Source organism: Ranitomeya imitator, chromosome 3 (assembly GCF_032444005.1).
Source record: "Ranitomeya imitator isolate aRanImi1 chromosome 3, aRanImi1.pri, whole genome shotgun sequence".
In the NCBI taxonomy this organism is placed as follows: Eukaryota; Metazoa; Chordata; class Amphibia; order Anura; family Dendrobatidae; genus Ranitomeya; species Ranitomeya imitator.
In genome coordinates, this window is record NC_091284.1 from 95,142,121 (window position 1) to 95,165,287 (window position 23,167).

The 23,167-nt window shown below is 41.9% G+C and overlaps 1 protein-coding gene across 2 annotated transcripts in view; it reads left to right on the forward strand.

Annotated features, from left to right (window-relative positions):
- The window catches only part of CORO6 (coronin 6), a 113,298-nt gene that overhangs the window by 83,329 nt on the left and 6,802 nt on the right, over positions 1-23,167 (forward strand). Inside the window, exons 4-8 of one of the 2 annotated variants that reach the window (XM_069761168.1) lie at positions 6,007-6,136; positions 7,668-7,849; positions 13,518-13,637; positions 17,693-17,797; positions 19,610-19,755. In XM_069761168.1, coding sequence (XP_069617269.1) covers positions 6,007-6,136; positions 7,668-7,849; positions 13,518-13,637; positions 17,693-17,797; positions 19,610-19,755 — 683 coding nt within the window. Of the gene's footprint in view, positions 1-6,006; positions 6,137-7,667; positions 7,850-12,227; positions 12,348-13,517; positions 13,638-17,692; positions 17,798-19,609; positions 19,756-23,167 lie in introns of both variants that reach the window. The other variant, XM_069761167.1, reaches the window with a different exon arrangement.

A 23,167-nucleotide genomic window follows, 5' to 3' on the forward strand; every position in this document is an offset into this window, starting at 1 on the left:
ACATCTACGTCGATACTGTGCCCGTCGCTGAATCAGAAACGTGGGATTTCTACGTCCTTTATGACATCATCATCGCTGTGCCCGTTGCTGATTGGTCGAGGCCGCCAGGCGGCGGGATTTCTACATCGATACTGTGCCCGTCTCTGATTGGTCGAGGCCGCCAGGCGATGGTGTCATAATAGGTTGCCATGGCGATGATGATGTCATAATGGTTGTCATGGCGATGATGATGTCATAGTTGTTGCCATGGCGATGATGATGTCAAAGTTGTTGCCATGGCGATGATGTCATAATGGTTGCCATCTTGACGGTTGCAATGGTAGCGGTTATGTCATAAAGGTTGCCATGGCGAAGAAGATGTCATAATAGGTTGCCATGGTGATGATGTCATAGTGGTTGCCATGGTGATGATGATGTCATAATGGTTGCCATGGCGATGATGATGTCATAATGGTTGCCAAGGCGTTGATGATGTCATAATAGGTTGCAATGGTGACAGTTATGTCATAATGGTTGCCATGTCGATAATGTCATAATGGTTGCCATGGCGATGATGTTATAATGGTTGCCATGGTGATGATGATGTCATAAAGGTTGCCATGGTGATGATGATGGCATAATGGTTGCCATAGGGATGATGATGTCATAATGGTTGCGATGGCGATGATGTCATAATGGTTGCCATGGCGATGATGTCATTATGGTTGCAATTGTGATGATGTCATAATGGTTGCCATGGCGATGATGATGTCATAATGGTTGCCATGGTGAAGATGTCATAAAGGTTGCCATGGTGATGATGATGTCATAATGGTTGCCATGGTGATGATGATGTCATAATGGTTGCCATGGTGATGATGATGTCATATTGGTTGCCATGGTGATGATGTCATAATGGTTGCCATGGCAATGGTGTCATAATAGGTTGCCATGGCGACGATGTCATAATGGTTGCATTTGATGATTGGTGTCATAATGGTTGCCATGGCGATGATGATGTCATAATGGTTGTCATGGCGATGATGATCTCACAATGGTTGCCATGGTGCTGATGATGTCATAATGGTTGCCATGGCGATGATGATGTCATAACGGTTGCCATGGTGATGATGATGTCATAATGGTTGCCATGGTGACGATGGCCTCGACCAATCAGAGACGCGGGATTTCCAGGACAGACAGACAGAAAGACAGACAGACAGACAGACAAACCCTTAGACAATTATATAGTAACATAGTAACATAGTTAGTAAGGCCGAAAAAAGACATTTGTCCATCCAGTTCAGCCTATATTCCATCATAATAAATCCCCAGATCTACGTCCTTCTACAGAACCTAATAATTGTATGATACAATATTGTTCTGCTCCAGGAAGACATCCAGGCCTCTCTTGAACCCCTCGACTGAGTTCGCCATCACCACCACCACATATATATATATATACATATATGTATATATATATATATAGATATATATATATATATACTAGATTGTGGCCCGATTCTAACGCATCGGGTATTCTAGAATATGCATGTCCCCGTAGTATATGGACAATGATGATTCCAGAATTCGCAGCAGATTGTGCCCGTCGCTGATTGGTCGAGGCAACCTTTATGACATCGTCGTCGCCATGGCAACCATTATGACATCATCGTCGCTGTGCCCGTTACTGATTGGTCGAGGCCTGGCGGCCTCGACCAATCAGAGACGCGGGATGTCTACGTCCTTTATGACATCATCGTCGCTGTGCCCGTCGCGTCGCTGATTGGTCGAGGCCTGGAGGCCTCGACCAATCAGAGATGTGGGATTTCTACGTCGATACTGTGCCCGTCGCTGATTGGTCGAGGCCTGGCGGCTTCGACCAATCAGGGACGTGGGATTTCCAGGACAGACAGACAGAAAGACAGACAGACAGACGGACAAATCCTTAGACAATTATATATATAGATATCATTGGGACACATATATGTATATATATTAATATTTAATACAGCGCTAGATAGCTTTAAAGCCGGTAATTCAATTGCCGGCTTTTGCTATTTCCTTCCTAAACCCGACATGATATGAGACATGGTTTACATACAGTAAACCATCTCATATCCCCATTTTTTTTGCATATTCCACACTACTAATGTTAGTAGTGTGTGGGTGCAAAATTTAGGCGCTCTAGCTATTAAAATAAAGGGTTAAATGGCGGAAAAAATTGGCGTGGGCTCCCGCGCAATTTTCTCCGCCAGAGTAGTAAAGCCAGTGACTTAGGGCAGATATTAATAGCCTGGTGAGGGTCCATGGTTATTGCCCACCCCCCCCCCCCCCCGGCTAAAAACATCTGCCCCCGGCCACCCCAGAAAAGGCACATCTGGAAGATGCGCCTATTCTGGCACTTGGCCACTCACTACCCATTCCCGTGTAGCAGTGGGATATGGGGTAATGAAGGGTTAATGTCACCTTGCTATTGTAAGGTGACATTAAGCCAGATTAATAATGGAGAGGCGCCAATTATGACACCTATCCATTATTAATCCAATAGCATGAAATGGTTAAAAAACACACACACACATTTTTAAAAAGTATTTTAATGAAATAAAAACACAGGTTGTTTTAATATTTTATTGCTCTCTCAGTCCACCTGAAGACCCTCGCTCTGTAACAAATGAAAAATAATAAACCAACAATATACATACCTTCCGTTGATCTGTAACGTCCCACGATGTAAATCCATCTGAAGGGGTTAAAATATTTTACAGGCAGGAGCTCTGCTATAATGCAGCTGTGTTCCTGCCTGTAAAACCCTGGGGAATGAAGGTAATGTAGGTCAATGACCTGTAGTTACCTTCATTCGTGGTGATGCGCCCTCTGCTGGTTGTCCTCATATGAACTTGAGCATATTTTTATACGCAGAGTGTGACGCCGGCCATACTCAAAGAAAATGTCATCAGAAGTACAAAAAAAAGCACAGACTGAAAATAACAGTAGAGAGGAGGGGAGTAAGGATTTTTTAGTTTTGATTATTAAATAATTAGACATTTAGTATAGACTTCACTGTTAATTTCAGGCAACCCCTTTATATGGAACCTGTCATGCTGGCAATGGCATCTGATCTACAGACAGGATGTTATAGAACAGGAGAAGCCAATCAAATGTATATACATTTTTGTAGGAAAAGTTTCAGAAAAACTTGCATTTTAGGCCTCATTCACATATGAGTTTTTCTGGTCAGTGTTTTATGAGTATTTCAAATTCAAAACCAGGAGTGGCTCCAAAACACAGAACAGGTCCCTTCCTTTTAACGATAGTTTTTTCTACAAGGTTCCACTCCTGATTTCTGCTTATCAAACTGATAAAACTCTGACCAAAGAACCTGACACGTGAATGAGGCCTTATATATTATAATACCTGGTGTTTGTACGCATATGAGTCCAGTGGGCGGTTTCACTGACTTACAGTTTTTCATGTATGACTGTGTATGCAGATAGCTGTCAATCACTAGTAGGGCCGCCCGCTAGACCCATATGCATACAAATACAAAGGATTCAATGCATAAAATACATTATACTGAATCTTTTCCAACAAGCTAATATATATTAGTCATCTTCTTTCTCTATACTGTACTTGCATGTAGAATGTGACAGGTTCCCTTTAATGTGGCCCAGACTCACTGAGTGCGCTTTCTAGGTTTAGTCTATTTAATCTGCTGCAATAGAGCCACCTAGTGGCAACAGCACGACCTGCAGCAGAACAGAGGATTACATATATCCAGTATACTGTACATACAGTCACCATCTATGCATAATACGTAGGTACAAAGCATGGCAGAAACAAGACCAAATAGACTTTCCAGCAGTTATTTATTGAAATATATCAAAATATTAGCAAAAGATTCTTCCTAGTCTATATGCTGTAAGGGGTAACATAAGGTGCCCCTTCCCCTCCTTAAATACCAACATTTAAAAACCAGATTGCAAGACATCAATTTCCAAACAATTTTTTTTTGGGGGGTGTTCAATTTGCACAACTACTCCACAAAATCGCTACTTTTGGCAGCTATACATATAGAAAATAGAATGGAAAAAGCCCCTCACCCCCCGAAATAAAAAAAAATGCATGTTTTCAACTTTACTGTTCACAATAATGTTGACTTTATAGAGTGCAAAATATTACACAAATTATAAAAAAAAATAGTGAAAACTGAAATGCCAGATTTTTCACGCATGTGTGTACATTAACAACGTCAGTTTTTACCTCTTCAGGCTCTGAATATTATTTGCAATTGACTCTGAGCTGGAGTGATGAGACTAGCTGCTATGATGTCTTCATACACTGCACGCACAGAGAGGGATTTCTAATCTTTTTCTTTTTGGTAGCACACAAACAGAAGGAGCCACAGCATGGAGGACAATACAGAGTAGTACTGAGCAGTAGAGATTCACGGACCCCTGGATTTTCATTTCCGGCGGGTTCGGCCGAACAGTTAAAAAAGTTTGGATTCGGGTACACGAACCCGGACCCCATTCACTTGAATGAGGCCCAAAAATCCAGTGTATGCGACGCTGTCATGTGCATGACAGCGAGGCAAATACTGCTTCTGATCGACATTAAAATCATTACCGCCTATCAGACAGCCGCGGTTCCCACGCTGACAGCGTGTGCCTGCAGCTGTGATCAGAGGTTACCTCCGGTCACTGGTGTCAGCTGATGGGATTACTGCTCAGCCGACGCCTGCTGCGGCTAATAACAGTGAGAGCAGGTGGCAGCTGATGGGAGTGTTCATCAGCTGGCGCCTGTGCTCTAAATAAATCAATAAATAAAACGGCACGCGTTCCCCTGTATTTTTGATAACCAGCCAGGAAAAACTGACAGCTTTAGCAAGGCTGGTTATCAAGAATAGAGAGGTTGCCACGCTTACAAAAAAAAAAATATTTAAATAAATGATTAAAAAAGTGTAGGGTCCCCCCATTTTTAACAACCAGCCTTGCTAAAGCAGACAGCTGGGGGCTGGTATTCTCAGGCTGGTAATGGGCCATGAATATTGGTCACCCCACATGACAGCGCAACAAATACTCAGTGTTTAGGGCTGCCAAACCCGAACAGTAATACAGACTTTCTGGTGAAGTCCATGTTCGGTGTCCGTGCCCCAACAGTAGATGTTTGTGTTCGCCCATCTCTACTGAGCAGTGTAGAATTCAGCACTGGGATAGGGTACTGTAGCTAGAATCTGCACAATTTGTTTCTCTAGTCCTCATTCTGCTCACCCCTTTCCTTAGGCTTCAATATACAGTATTAGATATTTTACAACATTTTTTTTTAAATTAGATATCCAAATTATACATTTTCATAAATAAAGTTCTCACAGACTCTTCCTTCCTGGCCGTTAAATGACTTGTATTTTGCATTTTTCACCAATTGTCCTCTTATGCAGACTCTTTCTATTATGATTAGTTTCTTCTGCAGTAATGAGTGGACTCTAACTATTTTGATAATCTCCAATACACAGTAAACGCGGGGATATGGATTCTTACTCTTCTTTCTCTTTAGCACAGAAGCAGCAGCAGCATGGTAGACATTGTACAGCAGTACTGAGCAGTGTAGCTGTGAATCCATCACTGAAATTAAATCCATTTGCTGAAAGCTTCTGCACGATCTGCCTGTTTCTCTGCATTTGTCTGCCTGGTCTCTCACTGTGCTGGGTGCTCCTCGTGCTTTCTTCTCGCTCCCCTCTTCTTTCATTTTATTAGGCGCTGTAACCTGATATCTCATTGTGCTGGCAATCTCTCTTGATTTGACCAAGATGGATTTGAGCTGTTTTCAGAGTGCGTTATGAATTTTGGAGGCAGGGAAGATGGGAAGAAGTGGCTCATAAGTGGAGAAATAAGCATATTACTTTGATAAGATATTTTGCAAAGTTTCTTTTATTTCATTGTATTATTGAGTTTCCAAAGTTTATTGCAAAATACTGACCATTATTGGTGAAAATATTAATATATAATGTGTCTTTTTTTTCCTCAGGTTTGGCAAATTCCAGATTACACACCAGTGCGATCAATAACAGAACCTATTGTTACGCTGGAAGGTCACTCAAAGAGAGTAGGAATTATCACATGGCATCCCTCTGCCCGCAATGTTTTACTTAGTGCAGGTAACCACCTAATTACTTGAAACATACTGAAATCTGGTTGGCAATACTGGATGGAATAGACATGCATATTTACTTTAGACCAATAAGCTGTTAGTGGAAACATTTATTATTTAAAATGGCATAGGTATCACAGTATCCACTGCTGCGTGGCTCGTGGTATACTCACGTTATACATTTTGTACAGTGTCTCTATAGATTTAAACTGTTCTATTGTCAAACGGGAGTAACCAGAATCAAAAGTTATCGTCTTATCACCTTAAATAGGAGCTGTATAAATTCATATGCAGTGAGCTCCATCTAGTGGTGGCAGTAGGTATTCATAAATTTACCATTGAACTCTTAAAGGGAACCTGTCACCCCGTTTTTTCAGTAGGAGATAAAAATACCGTTAAATAGGGCCTGAGCTGTGCTTTACAATAGGGTATTTTTTGTCCCCTGATTCCCTACCTATGCTGCCGAGATACCTTACAAAAGTGTGCTTTTTCGCCTGTCAATCAGGCTGGTCAGGTCAGATGGGCGTGGTCACAGCGCTGTTTCTCCCCCACATCTTGCTTATGTTCCCGTTGGTGGCGTAGTGCTTCTCGCATGCGCAAGTGCCGAATGCACTGCGCAGCTGTAGAAAAAGAGCGCGCTCGCCGCTGTTCAGCGGTTTTTCGGTGGGCGCCTGTCAGTTGTTTGCCCCATGAGAAAAAAAAAATAAAATAGTCTCAGATAACCCCGTTAAATGGTCATACAACCCCTTTACCATAGAATTTTGGAAGTCCTCTTCCTCTTTGAAGAGGCAATTTGCATACTAAATTTGCCAGGGGAGTATTGCACGGCGAATAGGCCTCTTAACCTTGGCATTCCAGAGCCGGTATGTTGCTCTCTCCGCTGGGAGAGATGTTGCCCTTTGGACTTCAGTCCAGAGCCTCTCAGCCAAATCTGTTCTCATACTTTGCACTGATGAGGGGCAATACCCTGAAACAGTGTTTGCAAACTGAGATTCTGATTTGGCTTTTCTACTATGTCACATTTTATGGCTCGTTAAAGAGTAGATAGTGACTGGTAGGATTGCTGATTCCAATAGGTGGTGCTATAAAGTTAAAGACTGTTCCTCTCTGAAGAGGCAATTTGCATATTAATTTTCCCAGAGGAGCATTGCACGGCGAATAAGCCTCTTTACCTTGGCATGCCAGAGTCAGTGTGCCGCTCTTCACAGGGAGAAACATTGCCCTTTAGACCTAAAGTAAGTAGAAATTAATTGAAAAAAAAATCTGGTATATAAAACCTCCTTCCCAGATCAACCCTTAGAAGTAATCGGAGCGGTGATCACACGTATATACAGCCGCCACATTCGCACAGGGGACTTTGTGATCTTTGTGGCCCAACAATCGGACCCCCAGAAATGAGGCATTTATCACTTCTTCTGTGAATAGGTGACGAGTGTGGTTTATGGGGCAAGTCCTTTCGCTATAACTATAGAGCTGGAATACATCATTATTTACTATATTAATGTAGTATAATTGTATCCTTTCTCCTTTGCTGTTAGGCAGTGATAACATGATTATTATCTGGAATGTGGGCACTGGCGAGGCGCTTATTACTTTGGATGAGATGCATAGTGACCTCGTCTACAATGTCTGCTGGAACTATAATGGCAGTCTCATCACCACTACTTGCAAAGATAAGAAATTACGTGTTATAGACCCTCGGAAGCAAGAAATAGTGGCTGTAAGTCATTCATATCCCTTTTCTTTGATCTTTTCTCACAGTCTTGGCATCACCACATTACATTATGAGTTGGACTAGATCTTCAAAGTATGGGATAATGTCTGCAAACAGCCTGAAGCTGCAGCTGCCTAATACTGGACATCAGTCATCATTATTGTACCTACATCTTCCATGTAAAATAGGATTTATTAAGGCATTTTCGCCTACGATATATGTTATTCTCAATGAGTCACGTGTGGCATAATGAAAAATAAAAATCACCTCCCAAACTGGCTTCCCTCTGCCACACTCGCTACTTTGTCCCCTGCCGGTCTCGAGACATCAACATCCGGAGTTGGCATCATGTGACTGCTGCAGCCAATCACTGACATTTTTCTGCAGTAACCATAGAATGTCCCATCCTGATGTTGATTGTTTGAGACCGGCAGGGGACCCCATAGTGAGAGAGGAGCACTGGTTGTAATATGGTGATGGCAGGACTTCGGGATACGAGGGCTGTGAATGCAATGCTAGTTTGCATGCCCTATAAGTCTGCATGCTTTTATACGGATCTAATAGTTATAGCCCATATAATTCTGAAGTAATTCTGAAGATTTCCACCTAAGCAGGAATAGGTTCACTGGCTCAGCACATACTGTACATGTTCCTTTCATATCTACCTGGCTATTTCTAAATATTTGCCCATTGACAACAATAGAGTGTTCTGATAAATTATGCTACCATCATTTGTTTTTAGGCAGCCACTTTAGGCTCACTGGTCCTAATTAATGGCACTCTATATCAGATAGATGTCGGCTGATTACGCATTCAGTGCCCAGTATCTTTCCGACCCCATCATACACATGGACGCTCACCTAAACATAGTGTGCAAGTGTTCTATATAGCACAAGGGGAGTAACCCACTGCCAGACACATCTGGCGGTGGATTGTGTCACAGGTGGGCCTGTGCACACCATGCAGAAATGGTACCGAAATTTCTGCACCAAATACTTATCTTGGTCACATATCCTAAGGCTATGTTCACAAATTGCATTTTTGCTGCATTTTATAAATTCAAATTTTAAGCTGCGTTTTACAGTAGCGGCAAAAGCTATGAGATTTCAGAAATCTTAGGCACGCACATTGGGTTTTTTTCTGACTGAATTGGAAAACTGATGCATTTTGGCAATCTGCAGAATGTCACTTCTTTCAGTGTTTTTTTCACAGTTTTCGCAGCGTTTTTTTCACCCATAGCAAGCAATGAGCAAGTGCAAATATGCAGCAAAAAACACAGGTATCAGTTTTGCTATGTTTTGGGTGCAAAAACCTAAGGAAGTTGCATCATTTTTGTTTTATGCACTAAACTTTATCATCATACACAAGAGACAAATGTACCTGATAAAAATGCAGCCGAAAATAGGCAGTAAAACCTGCTTTTTGTAAGCAGCTTCTTTATTGCCAAGACAGCAGGTTTTGGCTGCAGAAAAAAAATGAAGCAAAAATGCAACGTTTGAATATAACCTAATAATGCACTGACTTCTAGATGATGTTCTGGAGTTATTAGGTAACGGAGACATGATTGGTGATGCTTTTTTTTGTGGTTGTATAATAGTTCATCTGGTTGGGAAGGTTGAACAGTCCACAGTAGTGGTTGGTCCAGATAGAAAGTCTCCTTGGACTCGTGCTTCAACAAGTATCGGGACTCTCTAGTGTCCTTGGCATGTGACGTCACACCCGTGCTAATAGGGGCATCCTCTCTTTCTGCCTCACCTAAACTAGGAGAGAGATTAGAGCCGGCTTAGCTCTAATTAAGGATACAAATATTTTCTCCATACAACTTTACCAACCATATGAACAATTACAGTCATGGCCAAAAGTATTGACACCCCTGCAATTCTGTCAGATAATACTCAGTTTCTTCCTGAAAATGATTGCAAACACAAATTATTTGGTATTATTATCTTTATTTAATTTGTCTTAAATGAAAAAACACAAAAAGAATTGTCCTAAAGCCAAATTGGATATAATTCCACACCAAACATAAAAAAGGGGGTGGACAAAAGTATTGGCACTGTTCGAAAAATCATGTGATGCTTCCCTAATTTGTGTAATTAACAGCACCTGTAACTTACCTGTGGCACCTAACAGGTGTTGGCAATAACTAAATTACACTTGCAGCCAGTTGACATGGATTAAAGTTGACTCAACCTCTGTCCTGTGTCTTTGTGTGTACCACATTGAGCATGGAGAAAAGAAAGAAGACCAAAGAACTGTCTGAGGACTTGAGAAACCAAATTGTGAGGAAGCACGAGCAATCTCAAGGCTACAAGTCCATCTCCAAAGACCTGAATGTTCCTGTGCCTACCGTGCGCAGTGTCATCAAGAAATTTAAAGCCCATGGCACTGTGGTTAACCTCCCTAGATGTGGACGGAAAAGAAAAATTGACAAGAGATTTCAACGCAAGATTGTGCGGATGTTGGATAAAGAACTTTGACTAACATCCAAACAAGTTCAAGCTGCCCTGCAGTCCGAGGGTACAACAGTGTCAACCCATACTGTCCGTCGGCGTCTGAATGAAAAGGGACTGTATGGTAGGAGACCCAGGAAGACCCCACTTCTTACCCCGAGACATAAAAAAGGCAGGCTGGAGTTTGCCAAAACTTAAGTGAAAAAGCCTAAAACGTTTTGGAAAAATGTTCTCTGGTCAGATGAGACAAAAGTAGAGCTTTTTGGGCAAAGGCATCAACATAGAGTTTACAGGAGAAAAAAAGAGGCATTCAAAGAAAAGAACACGGTCCCTACAGTGAAACATGGCGGAGGTTCCCTGATGTTTTGGGGTTGCTTTGCTGCCTCTGGTACTGGACTGCTTGACCGTGTGCATGGCATTATGAAGTCTGAAGACTACCAACAAATTTTGCAGCATAATGTAGGGCCCAGTATGAGAAAGCTGGGTCTCCCTCAGAGGTCATGGGTCTTCCAGCAGGACAATGACCCAAACTACACTTCAAAAAGCACTAGAAAATGGTTTGAGAGAAAGCACTGGAGACTTCTAAGGTGGCCAGCAATGAGTCCAGACCTGAATCCCATAGAACACCTGTGGAGAGATCTAAAAATGGCCGTTTGGAGAAGGCACCATTCAAATATCAGGGACCTGGAGCAGTTTGCCAAAGAAGAAAGGTCTAAAATTCCAGCAGACCATTGTAAGAAACTCAATGATGGTTACCGGAAGCGGTTGGTCGCAGATATTTTGGCTAAAGGTTGTGCAACCAAGTATTAGGCTGAGGGTGCCAATACTTTTGTCTGGCCCATTTTTGGAGTTTGTGTGAAATGATCAATGTTTTGCTTTTTGCTTCATTCTCTTTTGTGTTTTTTCATTTAAGACAAATTAAATGAAGATAATAATACCAAAGAATTTGTGTTTGCAATCATTTTCAGGAAGAAACTGAGTATTATCTGACAGAATTGCAGGGGTGTCAATACTTTTGGTCATGACTGTATCCAACGGCAAACCTTCGTCACCAATCACCGCACTTTTCGTGAAATCATACTGTTAATATATAATTCAACTCGAGAGTCTTCTTTTCAAGTTGTACTTTTATGAAGAATCTCTCTTTGCATTGATTATTATTTCTGCCCTATTTTTCAATATTTACATGTTAGACTAGGTCTTATCTGTTGCAGCAGAAGCCCTACTATATTTTGTAAGGGAGCACAAGTGTTATTTTTTAGAATTCTAGAATATAATTGGATACTGTGATGACCACTTATAGGACTGTAACCATTTACTAGTATGGCTTCTGCAGTGTTATTTTCCTGGTTGCAGAATTATTTTCTTTAGATAGGCTATGTTCACACATTGCATTGTTGCAGCATTTTTTGCTCATGGACACCCTTTTTTTTACTGGCTAAATTGGTAAACTGCTGCATTTTTATCAATCTGCAGCATGTCAATTCTTTGTTCAGCATGTTTTTTTTCACCCACAGAAAGCGATGGGAAAGTGAAAAAAATTGTTATAAAAAAACACAACGCAACAATTTTTTGCTGCAAGTATTTTTGGAGAATAAAACTAAACATATTAAACATGTACCACAGACAAAGCACATGTAATCCGCATTCAAAATATGGTGCAAAAAAAAAAAGCTGCAAAAAACACGGCAATGCATGCAATGTTTTTCCTGCCAAGAGAGCAGGTTTTGGCTGCAGAAAAAAACCGCATGTGAACATAGCCATAGTCTTCCCCATACACCCCTTGGATGATTCTAAAATTGCATCTATTTACCAAAGAGTGGATAACTGGAATATGAGGTGACACTGGTGTGACACTAATCTAAATCTTCATGCATGTTTGTGTTTTCAACTTGTCGTGGTGACCTTAACCTGCTAACCCAACAACCTAGGAGAAAAGTGGGGCTCATGAAGGGGCTCGGCCGATCAAGTCCATTTTTCTGTCTGATGGCAAAATATTCACCACCGGTTTCAGCAAGATGAGTGAACGGCAGCTGGCTCTGTGGGATCCGGTATGAGAAGGTGTTCTGCATGTTTATTTACTTTACCTATCTCTCCGCTTACTGTTATACTGGCCCCTGAGGACCGCACAGATACCAAGGTGGCAGAGAAAGGACATCTGGCCGTTTTTCTTTAGTATATGGGACAGTCGTATTGTTTACAGCTGAGTATGTCGGCATAGCTTCTAAAATTTAATTTGGATATTGATGAGCCACAAAATCATATCTGATTGTCATAAAATGTATCCTACATTCTCCAAAAATTTACAAAGAAAATGTAATGTAACATTCATATTCAATATTCACAGATCCATTTTAAGACAAACATTTCAAAAGGAAAAGAAAAGTGAAATATGTCTTACTCAGGCTGCTTTCACACATCAGTTTTTTACCATCAGACACAATCTGTCAAAATGTGAAAAAAACGGATCCATCGCAGATTGTGAAAAACTGATCTGACGGATCCGTTTTTTCGCCGGATCACACTAGCTGATCAAGCTAATTAGATCACCAAAAAATCGGAGCATGCTGAGTTAAAAAAAAACGGAATCCGTCGCTGGATTCCTTCATTTGACGGATCCGGCGCCATAGGCTTCCATTCTAGCAAACGAAGGAGAGTGATGGATCCGTCACTGTTCCTTTTTTTTTGACGGACACAAAAAACGTTATTATGAACGTTTTCTCCGGCCGCCATATAAACAATTTTCGACGGATCCGGCAAAAAACGGATGAAGCGTGAGGCCATCTGTCACAATCCGTGGCTAATACAAGTCTATGTCTTTAACGACGGACAACACTTTTATGTAGGTCTTTGATTTTCCTAATGTTTTGCCATCCCGATGTTTGGATGAAACATTGGCTTCCCCACATGTTGGAAAATCGGTGTGCCATGTAACGAATGTTTCCCACTTCTGTTGAGCGATGAGAAACAACAGAATAGTTGGCCTGATTTCTATTATTAGTGATGTCCGAGACGTGTGGACATAATGGCCAGGACATGCTGGCTGGATAGTTGACTCGTCTCCAGAACTTCTCATCCAGGGTCACCTTTGTAACTATAGCTGCAGAGAATTAGGGGCCAGTAACATACTGTCTTATGCTTCCTGCCAGGACATTGAGCCTTTGTGTCTATAAAAATGATATGACCAATTTGTTTTCCACCTTACCTCCTCCCATTCACAGGAAAAACTTTCCCCCCATGAGGGGATGAGACCTATGCGAGCCATCTTTACCAGAGATGGAAATATCTTTACAACGGGCTTTACGCGGATGAGTCAAAGAGAGCTGGGCTTATGGGACCCGGTAATGGCAGACATTAGGAATTTCATTGCTATTGTCACTGTTTCCAAAGCATAAGGTCGCATTTGTACCACTACCCTGCCAGATAAGAGAGATGTAAAGATTGAGGGAGAATTCATCATTACCAACATTTAGCATCTTTAACGCTGTAGTAATGTCTAATTATAGTGAAAAAATATTCCTAAATTCTGTCGAGAAAATACCGTCTTACAGGCGTCCCCCGAAACAAACTGTCCCATTAGTGTTTATATCCAGCAAGAGCCTTAAATAAGGTGGTTTTATTTAATTAAATGAAAAAATGCAGTAATTTATAAGATATTGTGTTATGACAAGACCAGTTGTAAATCTAAAGTTGCCACTACTTTTTTATTGGAGGTCTATCCTTTAAATACCGTAGGCTATCAATACCTGATTTGTGAGACATCCTCGGCATCCCCGCCAATCAGTTGTTACCATCCAGAAATTGTCGGATACTGCAGCTGTCATTTCTATAGTGATCGCGGCCAGGAACTGCAGATCTATAGAGAAATGGGAAAAATGTCCAGCTTATCCACTTTGAATCTCCAGGCAGTTCGGAGCAATGGTGGCTTCTAAGCCTAGATGGTGAAAGGACCAATGAAGAGAGGAAAACGTCCAGCTTCACGAACATGCAAGTATTTCTTTTGTGGATTAGTACAACAATTGTGCACAAAGAGTTAAAATATCGTGATGAAGACAAGTTTAAAACATCAACGCGTTTCTGGTGTGACACCCTTATTCACGAACCCTTGAATAAGGGTAGATCAATGAGCGATTCTCATGCACCATTGGTGGTTCAGACTCTGTGTGACCAACTACAAGGTCCAAAGCAGTAAAGATTACAAAAATTCCACCAAAGAGTATATAGGGATAAGACGTAGCTTTTATTCCATTCTCAAAATCACATAACCAGGGTACAAAAATGAGGTAGACGATGTGACATTCCAGCCATAGTAGACCTTTATCAAGCCAGAAATACAAAGATACAAATTCGGCTGAAACGCATTAATGTTTTAAACTTGTCTTCTTGATATTTTAACTTTTTTTTGCACATTTTATGTACTCCTCTACTAAATAAATATTTGCATGTTTGTGAAGCTGAACATTTTCCTCTCTTCATTGGACTGCAGATCTATCCCTTATTCAGATGAATGGTGGGTGGATCTTCTTCAGCACCCAGCCACGGCCACTATAGTTTTGATGGGGCTTCTGTGCTCCGGCAACATCTGAAAACTTCTGGCCTACGCCGGTAGCAGATGATCGGTGGGGGTGCTCAAGGATAGACCATCAATAAAAAAAGTAATGGCCAACCTCTTTAGGCTTGTTAAGGTCCATTTTGTCTCCTAAATTGCTACCAATGCAGGGTCCCTTGAGAAGTTCTTTTGACTCCATAGAGGATGAGGTTGATCATGTAATGTCTCCTTTCTGATGCTGATGGTGTCTAACCTTTTTGATCTATACAAAGTAGTATACTTTAATGTTTTCAGAACCCGTTTTTATTAAGCTTGTCACTCGCTGTGTTGTAGGGTCGCTATGAGTAACAGCTCAGAAACCCTATGGATAGCAGAGGCATGTTGTGCTGTGACAGCTCAGCCACCCTATGGACAGCAGAGTAGTGTCGGGCTGTCAGTGGTGTGAGTGACAGCTCAGCCGCTTTATGGATAGCAGGGGCTTGTCAGGCTGTCAATGTATTGTTTATCCTACAAGTGTTTTTTTCTGGATAATTGTCAGGCTATTTAACTGGCTGCCAATGTTAGGTCATTGCCAATTTTAGCTTTGCTCAAGAGGTGTGTGTTTGTTCTTTACTCCTAGTCTGGTATTCTGATCTTTGCTGCTCGACTTTGAATTTGATTTGTCTTGACCATCCGTTTGCCTAGCCCTTTTGTCGTGATCCTTTGTCTCAGACCCCCTGTCTATGATGTACCCTCTTGGCTTTTGACCTCTAACCTCTTGACTACCCAGCCTCACGGCTTGTCATAGGTTACATGGGAGATTAAAATGCGAAAAAAATTGTTTTTAAAGGGCTAAGACTGGTAGTAATATTTTCCCTGATCAATCCACTGCAGCTCTTGTTCTAATGTTTACCTGGTCTGCACCGTTTTTTTTTCTTCAGAATTCTGTTTTAAACACCAGAGATGGCCTAAAAAGCCGTTCAGACAATCACTGGTTGCATCATTTACTTGCCTGATCCAATGATTGTCTGAATGGACTTTTTTTATCCATTTCTACGATGTTGTTGAGAGATGGATGGAAACACATTTTTATTTCCTAGAAAACCTCTAATTGAAGCAAAGATTGTTCTTTTGGATCTTACTTGGACAGGCAGGTAAAACATTGATAATCTGGCTTGTACAGATACTGGAGGCTGGCAAGGTATTTGATATGTACCCATGAAAGAAAGGGGCCAAATCAGATCTTCTCAATGGACTGTTAAAGATTCTTCTCCACAATTAGAAAGCATGAAGCAAATAGGAAGGAGGATCAACAATCTCCAAACAGCCCTATTAGCAGCAGAATTGTATTGTGATATGAACCGCCACTGATTTTCTATCCTTGGAGCCCCCTTTTGCCAAGAGTAGACATTCACAGTCTATAATAAGCTAAAACCTCCATATATTTCTATACTATGAATGTAAATACTTTTTAAATCTCTGTGGCTTCAAATCAAAGAAAAGTGGTGTGTCGCTTATTGGGAGTTTTGATATTATCACTGTTTTGTTTGCTGCAGCTCTGCTAGTCTTCTCAATGATGTGTGTCTAATCCCTTCCCAGTGATTAATTGACAGCTTTCTGCCTACACTGTCCATAGGTAGAAAGCTGCAAATCAATGGTAGGGGGTGGCTATAGTCAGAGTTTATGAATTTTGTGGATGATATTGCAGAAGTCTATCACTGAGAAGAATAGCAGACCAGCAGCAGATAAGACAGTGATTTATCAGAACTACAGCAAGAAGCCCAGTAAGAGAGACAGGTGCTAAAATCTGGATCTCTGCCTCTGCTCTCTGCTTTTTTTCAGATGGGACAGCAAAAAGTTTGTCACGGTTTCTCTTTAACCCATGTTCTCTCATATACATTATCAAGTGCAGAAGTAAATGCTTGGAAGACCATCAAAGCTGCTGGGGTTGTAGCTAATAGCACCCGTCATAGATAAATATATATATAGCATTTACTTCTAAGGGAGAAAGGCCTTCCATATTGTAAAATGATCTTATGCTAACAGTAGATAATAGCAGTGCAAATTCTGGCTTTAGAATGCAGTGTGTCAGCATGGTGTCCTGGATATCTTAGGTCATGCATCAATGCATGATAGGTATGTCAACGTTAACCCATAACAGTAGAAAAAATATATTCAAAGCGTGGTGCAAAAATTTATGTATGTGTGTATATCTATGCTTCTTATAAAATTAACCAACTATACACTAATGTAATGTTAGATTTATGACTTTTTGAGTCACAAAGTCATCAAATTAAGTAATGAATGTTACGATGTTATGAAGAATAGAATTTGTTATTTCCTCAAGTGCATTCACAATGTATTGATGACGCGTATTTACAAGTATCAGCACTTTTTGCGACTTTTGCGAGGTACAGCACAAGCCTATTGCCAATCATTAGATATGACATTGCAATCCCCATGTTGCATCACACGTCGCAGGTGGGAGATTACTAACATACAAGCCCACCCTGAATTACATAAAATTGTTGGCTGACAACCCCTCCGTGTAATGCAAGGGATACTTTTAGTGGGTGTCAGTCAGCATCTATTCACCAGTTGTCTCCTGACCAAGCGGCGGTCATCTCTAAATATATAATTGATGTAACTCTGAGATTTGCCGCCATGTAATCCTAATAAAATGCTATGACTTCTGAAGTCTATTAACATCTCTCCTGCACTGATCTACATTTTTGAGAATTATTTTTTTTCTTAGGGAGTATATATTATTTGTAATATTTATACGTGACATTAGAAAACAACTAAATAAAATATTATATTTTAATGCCCCCACTGCATTTGTATTGACTCAGCCCCTTTTCTGTCTAGAGTAACTTCGATGAACCTATTGCATTACAAGAAATGGACACCAGTAATGGAGTATTGCTTCCTTTCTATGACCCTGACTCCAGTATAGTCTACCTCTGTGGCAAGGTAAGTATGTATGCTTCATATAATCTATAGAAATGTATTCATTTTTACCTAAGTGAGCATGGTCATTATTATTATTATTTATTGTTATAGCGCCATTTATTCCATGGCGCTTTACATGTGAGGAGGGGTGTACATAATAAAAACAGGTACAATAATCTTAAACAATACAATTCATAACTGGTACAGGAGGAGAGAGGACCCTGCCCGCGAGGGCTCATAATCTACAAGGGATGGGTGAGGATACAGTAGGTGAGGGTAGAGCTGGTCATGCAGCGGTTTGGCCGATTGGTGGTTACTGCAGGTTGTAGGCTTCTCATCAACTATGGTCATCAACTATTCTCTCTGTGGATCTTCTGTGAGGACCACACCCAGTTGCCCAAATAGACTAATTTTTTATACAGGGAAGAGGGGATCATGTCTCTAGATCGGAGAGATGCAGGAAAAAAAACAGGTCTACAAATTACATATTTATGGCAAAAAGACAGGTCCTCTTTAAAGGCTGTCGACACTTTTGAAGGGCATTTTTTTACTTATATGCATATATTTTTGGCTGAAAATTATTTTTATTCAACCTAAACCTTGATTTGTTAATTAATCCGGTTAGAAAAGCATTCAAGAGAGGATAGAGAGGGTCTGTAAACCTGAGGTAGCATCAGACTATCCTTCAGAATAGGATTGAGGAAAAAATTGTGTGTCATGAGTTCTGACTAGGCCTCATGAAATGACATGATGTCGCGGGACCTGGTAATCACAAGAGGCTCCCAGGGTGTCCACATTTAAGTACCACTCCAGAAAGTTTGCACTTTCCTGATCGGTTGCCACATAAAAATGGCATGGTCGTTGGATGATGGTCATGCACTTGCCATCTCAGTAATGGGAAAGTCTGTCTTCGCTCAATACAGATTTTACCCCAGAATTGAGAATTTTGATAATGAATTATCAATTTTGGCAGTAAACAAGCTCATTTCTCTAATATATTACAAAGAAGGCAATTACATGACATTCTATACAAGCCAGAAGTCCAGATAAAGATGTTCCAGTGACCTCATGCCAGTACTATCAAAGGTTATCAAGGTGCAGAACAATGGAGGCTGGAATGGAAGTCTATGGTTAGGGAGAATTCCACTCAAGGGAACGTCACACTGGCCCTACTCCCAGGACTCTGGCATAGGGTGGCATATTGTGCACTAGCTGGACTTTTGTACACTAACAGCTTGGGGTGACATCGATCTTGTCATGGGACCAATGGCATTGCCATATCTCCAAAATGTTCCAGGAGCCATTTTTCAACATGACAATGCCAGGCCACAAATTGTTTGTGCTACAGTGAGCAGCTTTCTTGGCCTAAACGTGCTACCATGGCCTTCAGCCTCTCTGGACCTGTCTCTCATAGAGCACATCTGAGACGTCATTGGTCGGCAACTGCAAATTGATTTGCCCAAGTGCATTCAGCGAGGCAGAACATTCCTTAGACAACCATTTATAACATCATTGATAGCAGTCAAGAAGAGTAAATGCCGGCATTTCTGTACATGGCGCTAAGACTGCATACTGAATAAATCAAGATGGTATTAAAATGTTGTTTCTATTTTTCATCATTTGCATATTATTAAAATGTCTATCCATCCGGTTATTTCTATAGTTTCACCAGTTTTCCTACTTGGTCTCACAATTTCAATGTTGAGGAATGTAGTTTTGGCATTTACTCACATATAATACCTAAAGCTGTTCAGTAAAATTCTACACCATGCTCAATACTAATATTTTGATGCAATACAAAAATAAAATAGACTGTGTTGCTTTTTCTTTCAGGGTGACAGTAGTATTCGTTACTTTGAAATTACAGGAGAGGCACCCTTTGTCCATTACTTGAATACCTTCAGCAGCAAGGAGCCCCAAAGGGGAATGGGTTTCATGCCCAAGAGAGGCTTGGATGTCAGTAAATGTGAAATAGCAAGGTAAGGCAGGAGCACAGACTTCCAGTATGTTAATCTTGGGGCGGGGTGAAGTAAATCAATCAGAAAAAACTTTGAGTTACAATGAAAACGTTGAATCAAAAAGTCCTTGATGTCACCACTATTGCTAGCTCCTGCAAATTGATTAAATTTGGCTTGCATATAAGTAGATTTTGTACTCTTAAGGTAAGGTTTCAGGTATTGTTTCAATACATAGATGACAATTAAAATAATATAAATTGAAATTTTTTTGTTATATTACCTTCAATAAATTTCTTTGACCAAAAAGTCACACCACACCAACTGGGTTAAGATGGATGATGGTCCATGAGAATGCTCATCATGTGGAATTTGGAAGAAACTGGGATAGGGAATAAAAATAGAGTAAAAACAAGTATAAAGCATACGGTTGTCCTTTTCAGAATGGTTACTCAGAGTTTCAGTAGGAACATATTCCAAGGCATGCATACGGATACTATTTAGGATACCTCAGATTTCAATTTTGTGACATAAGTTGCTGGTGTCTGTTATGTCGGACTTGTAATGCACCAAAGTTTGTTTATTTAATTTTTGGTGCAATATGAAGTTGCAGAAACTATTAGTTAAGTAATTTGTTGGAAGTGATTGTTGTCTGAATTGTGTTGACCAAAGTTTCCATACTAGAGGTGCTTTAACACTGAGTGTTACACAGTGTATAATGTCCACCAACTGGAAACGATCTCTATTAGATTACTCATTGTGCATAGACTGTCATTGTACTTGCCAGCTCCAGTCCTATTTATACAGGACAATGTGCTGCCGAGAATAACGATCTTTTTTGCAGCTCAAAATATTTTGTTCTTTCTGTAAATGAATGGCCATCTGTTTAGACTATACCATTATCGTGAAATGAGCATTCCCAGGATCACTTGTTCACAGTAATCGTGTAGTGTAAATGGACCATTAGTTTTCCAAAACATATTCTATTACATTTACTTATTTACATTAATTATTTCTCCTTCGTCTCATTGGGGGACACAGGACTGTGGGTGTATGCTACTGCCGCCAGGAGGCTGACACTAAGTAAACATAAAAAAAAGTTAGCTCCTCCTCTGCCATATACACCCTGACACTGGCCGCAGGCTAATCCAGTTCATGCTTAGTGTCTTTAGGAGGCACACATCTGATTTTTTCCAGACCTCTTTTCTCTTTTTTACCATGAAGATGAGACAGGGGCGACGGACCCTTTTAAAGCGGTCCGATCTCCCCAAACCAACAATGAGCGAGCACGTGGAGTATCGCCTCCACGTATCCTCTCCCGCAACGTGGGACAAGATGCCGGACTCAGCTCTGACCACCCTAGGCTGTACAGGTGCATATGTGCAATCCGTGCGGCCCCAACTGCATCACCAATGCTAGGACTGCGGTGATGGAAGGAGGCGGACGGTCCCTCTCCTCATCCCCTGAAGGGAAGATGGAGCTAGGGTGCCTGCACCATCCTTTACACAGCCCCCTCTCTAACCTGAAGCTGGATCCATTGCAGGATTAGGGGGCTGGGAGGGATCCTGCTACAGCGCTCTTCCTGGCGCTTCCATGCTCGCACCTCTCCCCCTTTATCATCTGGCAGGTCCAGGTCGGTGGGTGCCGGAAATTCGGCTTTCTGTGGGTCTTCCGGCGGCCTTGCATCGGCCCCGCCCCCATATTCTTGGGCGGGTGGCAGAAATTTAGTCCCCGGCTTTTGCTGGTGCTAGGCCGCGGGTGAAAGTCCCGCCTCTGGAGCGCATCTGCTTCCGGTTCCACCTCTAGGAGCACGCCCACTGGCTGAGGACGCTTTTTTGAAGATAGGGAGCGTCGGCATCTCAGAGGATCTGCTTTTCTGCGTTGTTCCACAGGATCCAGGGACACAGGACTGGGATAAGTGTTACTCCCTCCAGTCTGGCAGCTCCTCTCTCTCTCCCTCTCTATTGCTGCATCTAATCTAGATTGGGGATTCTTTTGGCAGCAGGTCCACCATGTCTAGAAGGACCAAGACCCACACGGTATTATATACCTCATGTTTTACCTGTCTGTCTGCTTTTCCGCATGCCCAGAGCAATCGGTTTTGTGAGGCCTGCGATTCCGAATGCACTCAGGAGCCCTCCCCTGCGACTGAGCCCAGTGTGTTGGGTCCCCCGGAATGGGCCCTGTCTCTGTCGCAATCTATGGTGTCACTAACTAGAGCAATCGAGTCCCTTTAGGCCCCACATAGGGGCAAGGACAGTGGTTTGCCTGTCTTGGAGGAATCTTCCATCCCACAGGAACCTCCGGCCTGCAGGGGCCGCTCTCTCTCTCTAAGCAGACGCTGGGGAAACGAACCTACAGAGCGTCCTCTGGTCCGTCTGGTGCCTCAGCATCCATGAGTTCCATCTCTCGCTCTCCATCTCCAGGAGAGGTTATTGAGAAAAACTTGGATTATGATTCTGAAGGGTCCCTCAACTTAGAGGCACCTAATTACCAGGAGACAATCCACAGCTTCATTGAGGCAATCAACCAAACCCTGAGTATAGATGATGAATCCACCTTTGCCTCGGATCATAAGGTGTCATTTATACGGACAAAACAGTCTCATAGAGTATTTTGCACTCACCCAGAGTTTGAGGATATAGTGCAACGTCACAGGGAGCGGCCAGACAAGCGGTTGTCTGGTTAGAGAGCCCTGAACACAAGATATCCTTTCGCCCCTGAACTCCATAATAAGTGGGTAGAATCTCCTTTGGTGGATCCTCCCGTGTCACGATTGGCTTCTAAAACTTTATTATCCCTCCCTAATGGTTCTTCTATTAAGGATCCAACTGATCGGCTCATTTAGAGCCTGGCTCGCTCAGTGTTTGAAGCTTCAGGTTCAGCCCTCTCGCCCTCTTTTGCGGTGACTTGGGTAGCTAAGGCCATGATATCCTGGTCAGAGTCTTTAAATAGAGCTCTGCAGGATAGGGACCTGCCATCCGAGGAGGCCGAAATCTTAGATCAGATCGCTCTAGCGGGAGACTATTTGATTAATGCATCTTTTGATGCGGCGAACTGCGCAGCACTGGCTGCCGCAAACATGATTTCCATTAGGAGGGCTCTATGGTTGAGGACATGGCGGGCAGACTTAACCTAAAAAAAGTCCCTTCTTTGCCCTATCATAGTGGCCGATTATTCAGCGAAAAATTAGATCAACTAATTTTCTGATGCCGCAGTGGGGAAAAGCAACTTCCTCCCGCAGCAAAGTATTCAGCAGCAATTTCGCCACCGGTTTCAGGTGCGGTTTAGGTCCGTTCGAAACCTGGGGTGGATCGCAGCGGCTGATCCCGTCAGTTCAGGTCAGCCTAATCAGAACAGGGATCGTCAGATCTCATACAAAACCAACCCGTTGGGCAGGATGCAGTCCCACCAGCCAAGATCTAGAGGATCTAGG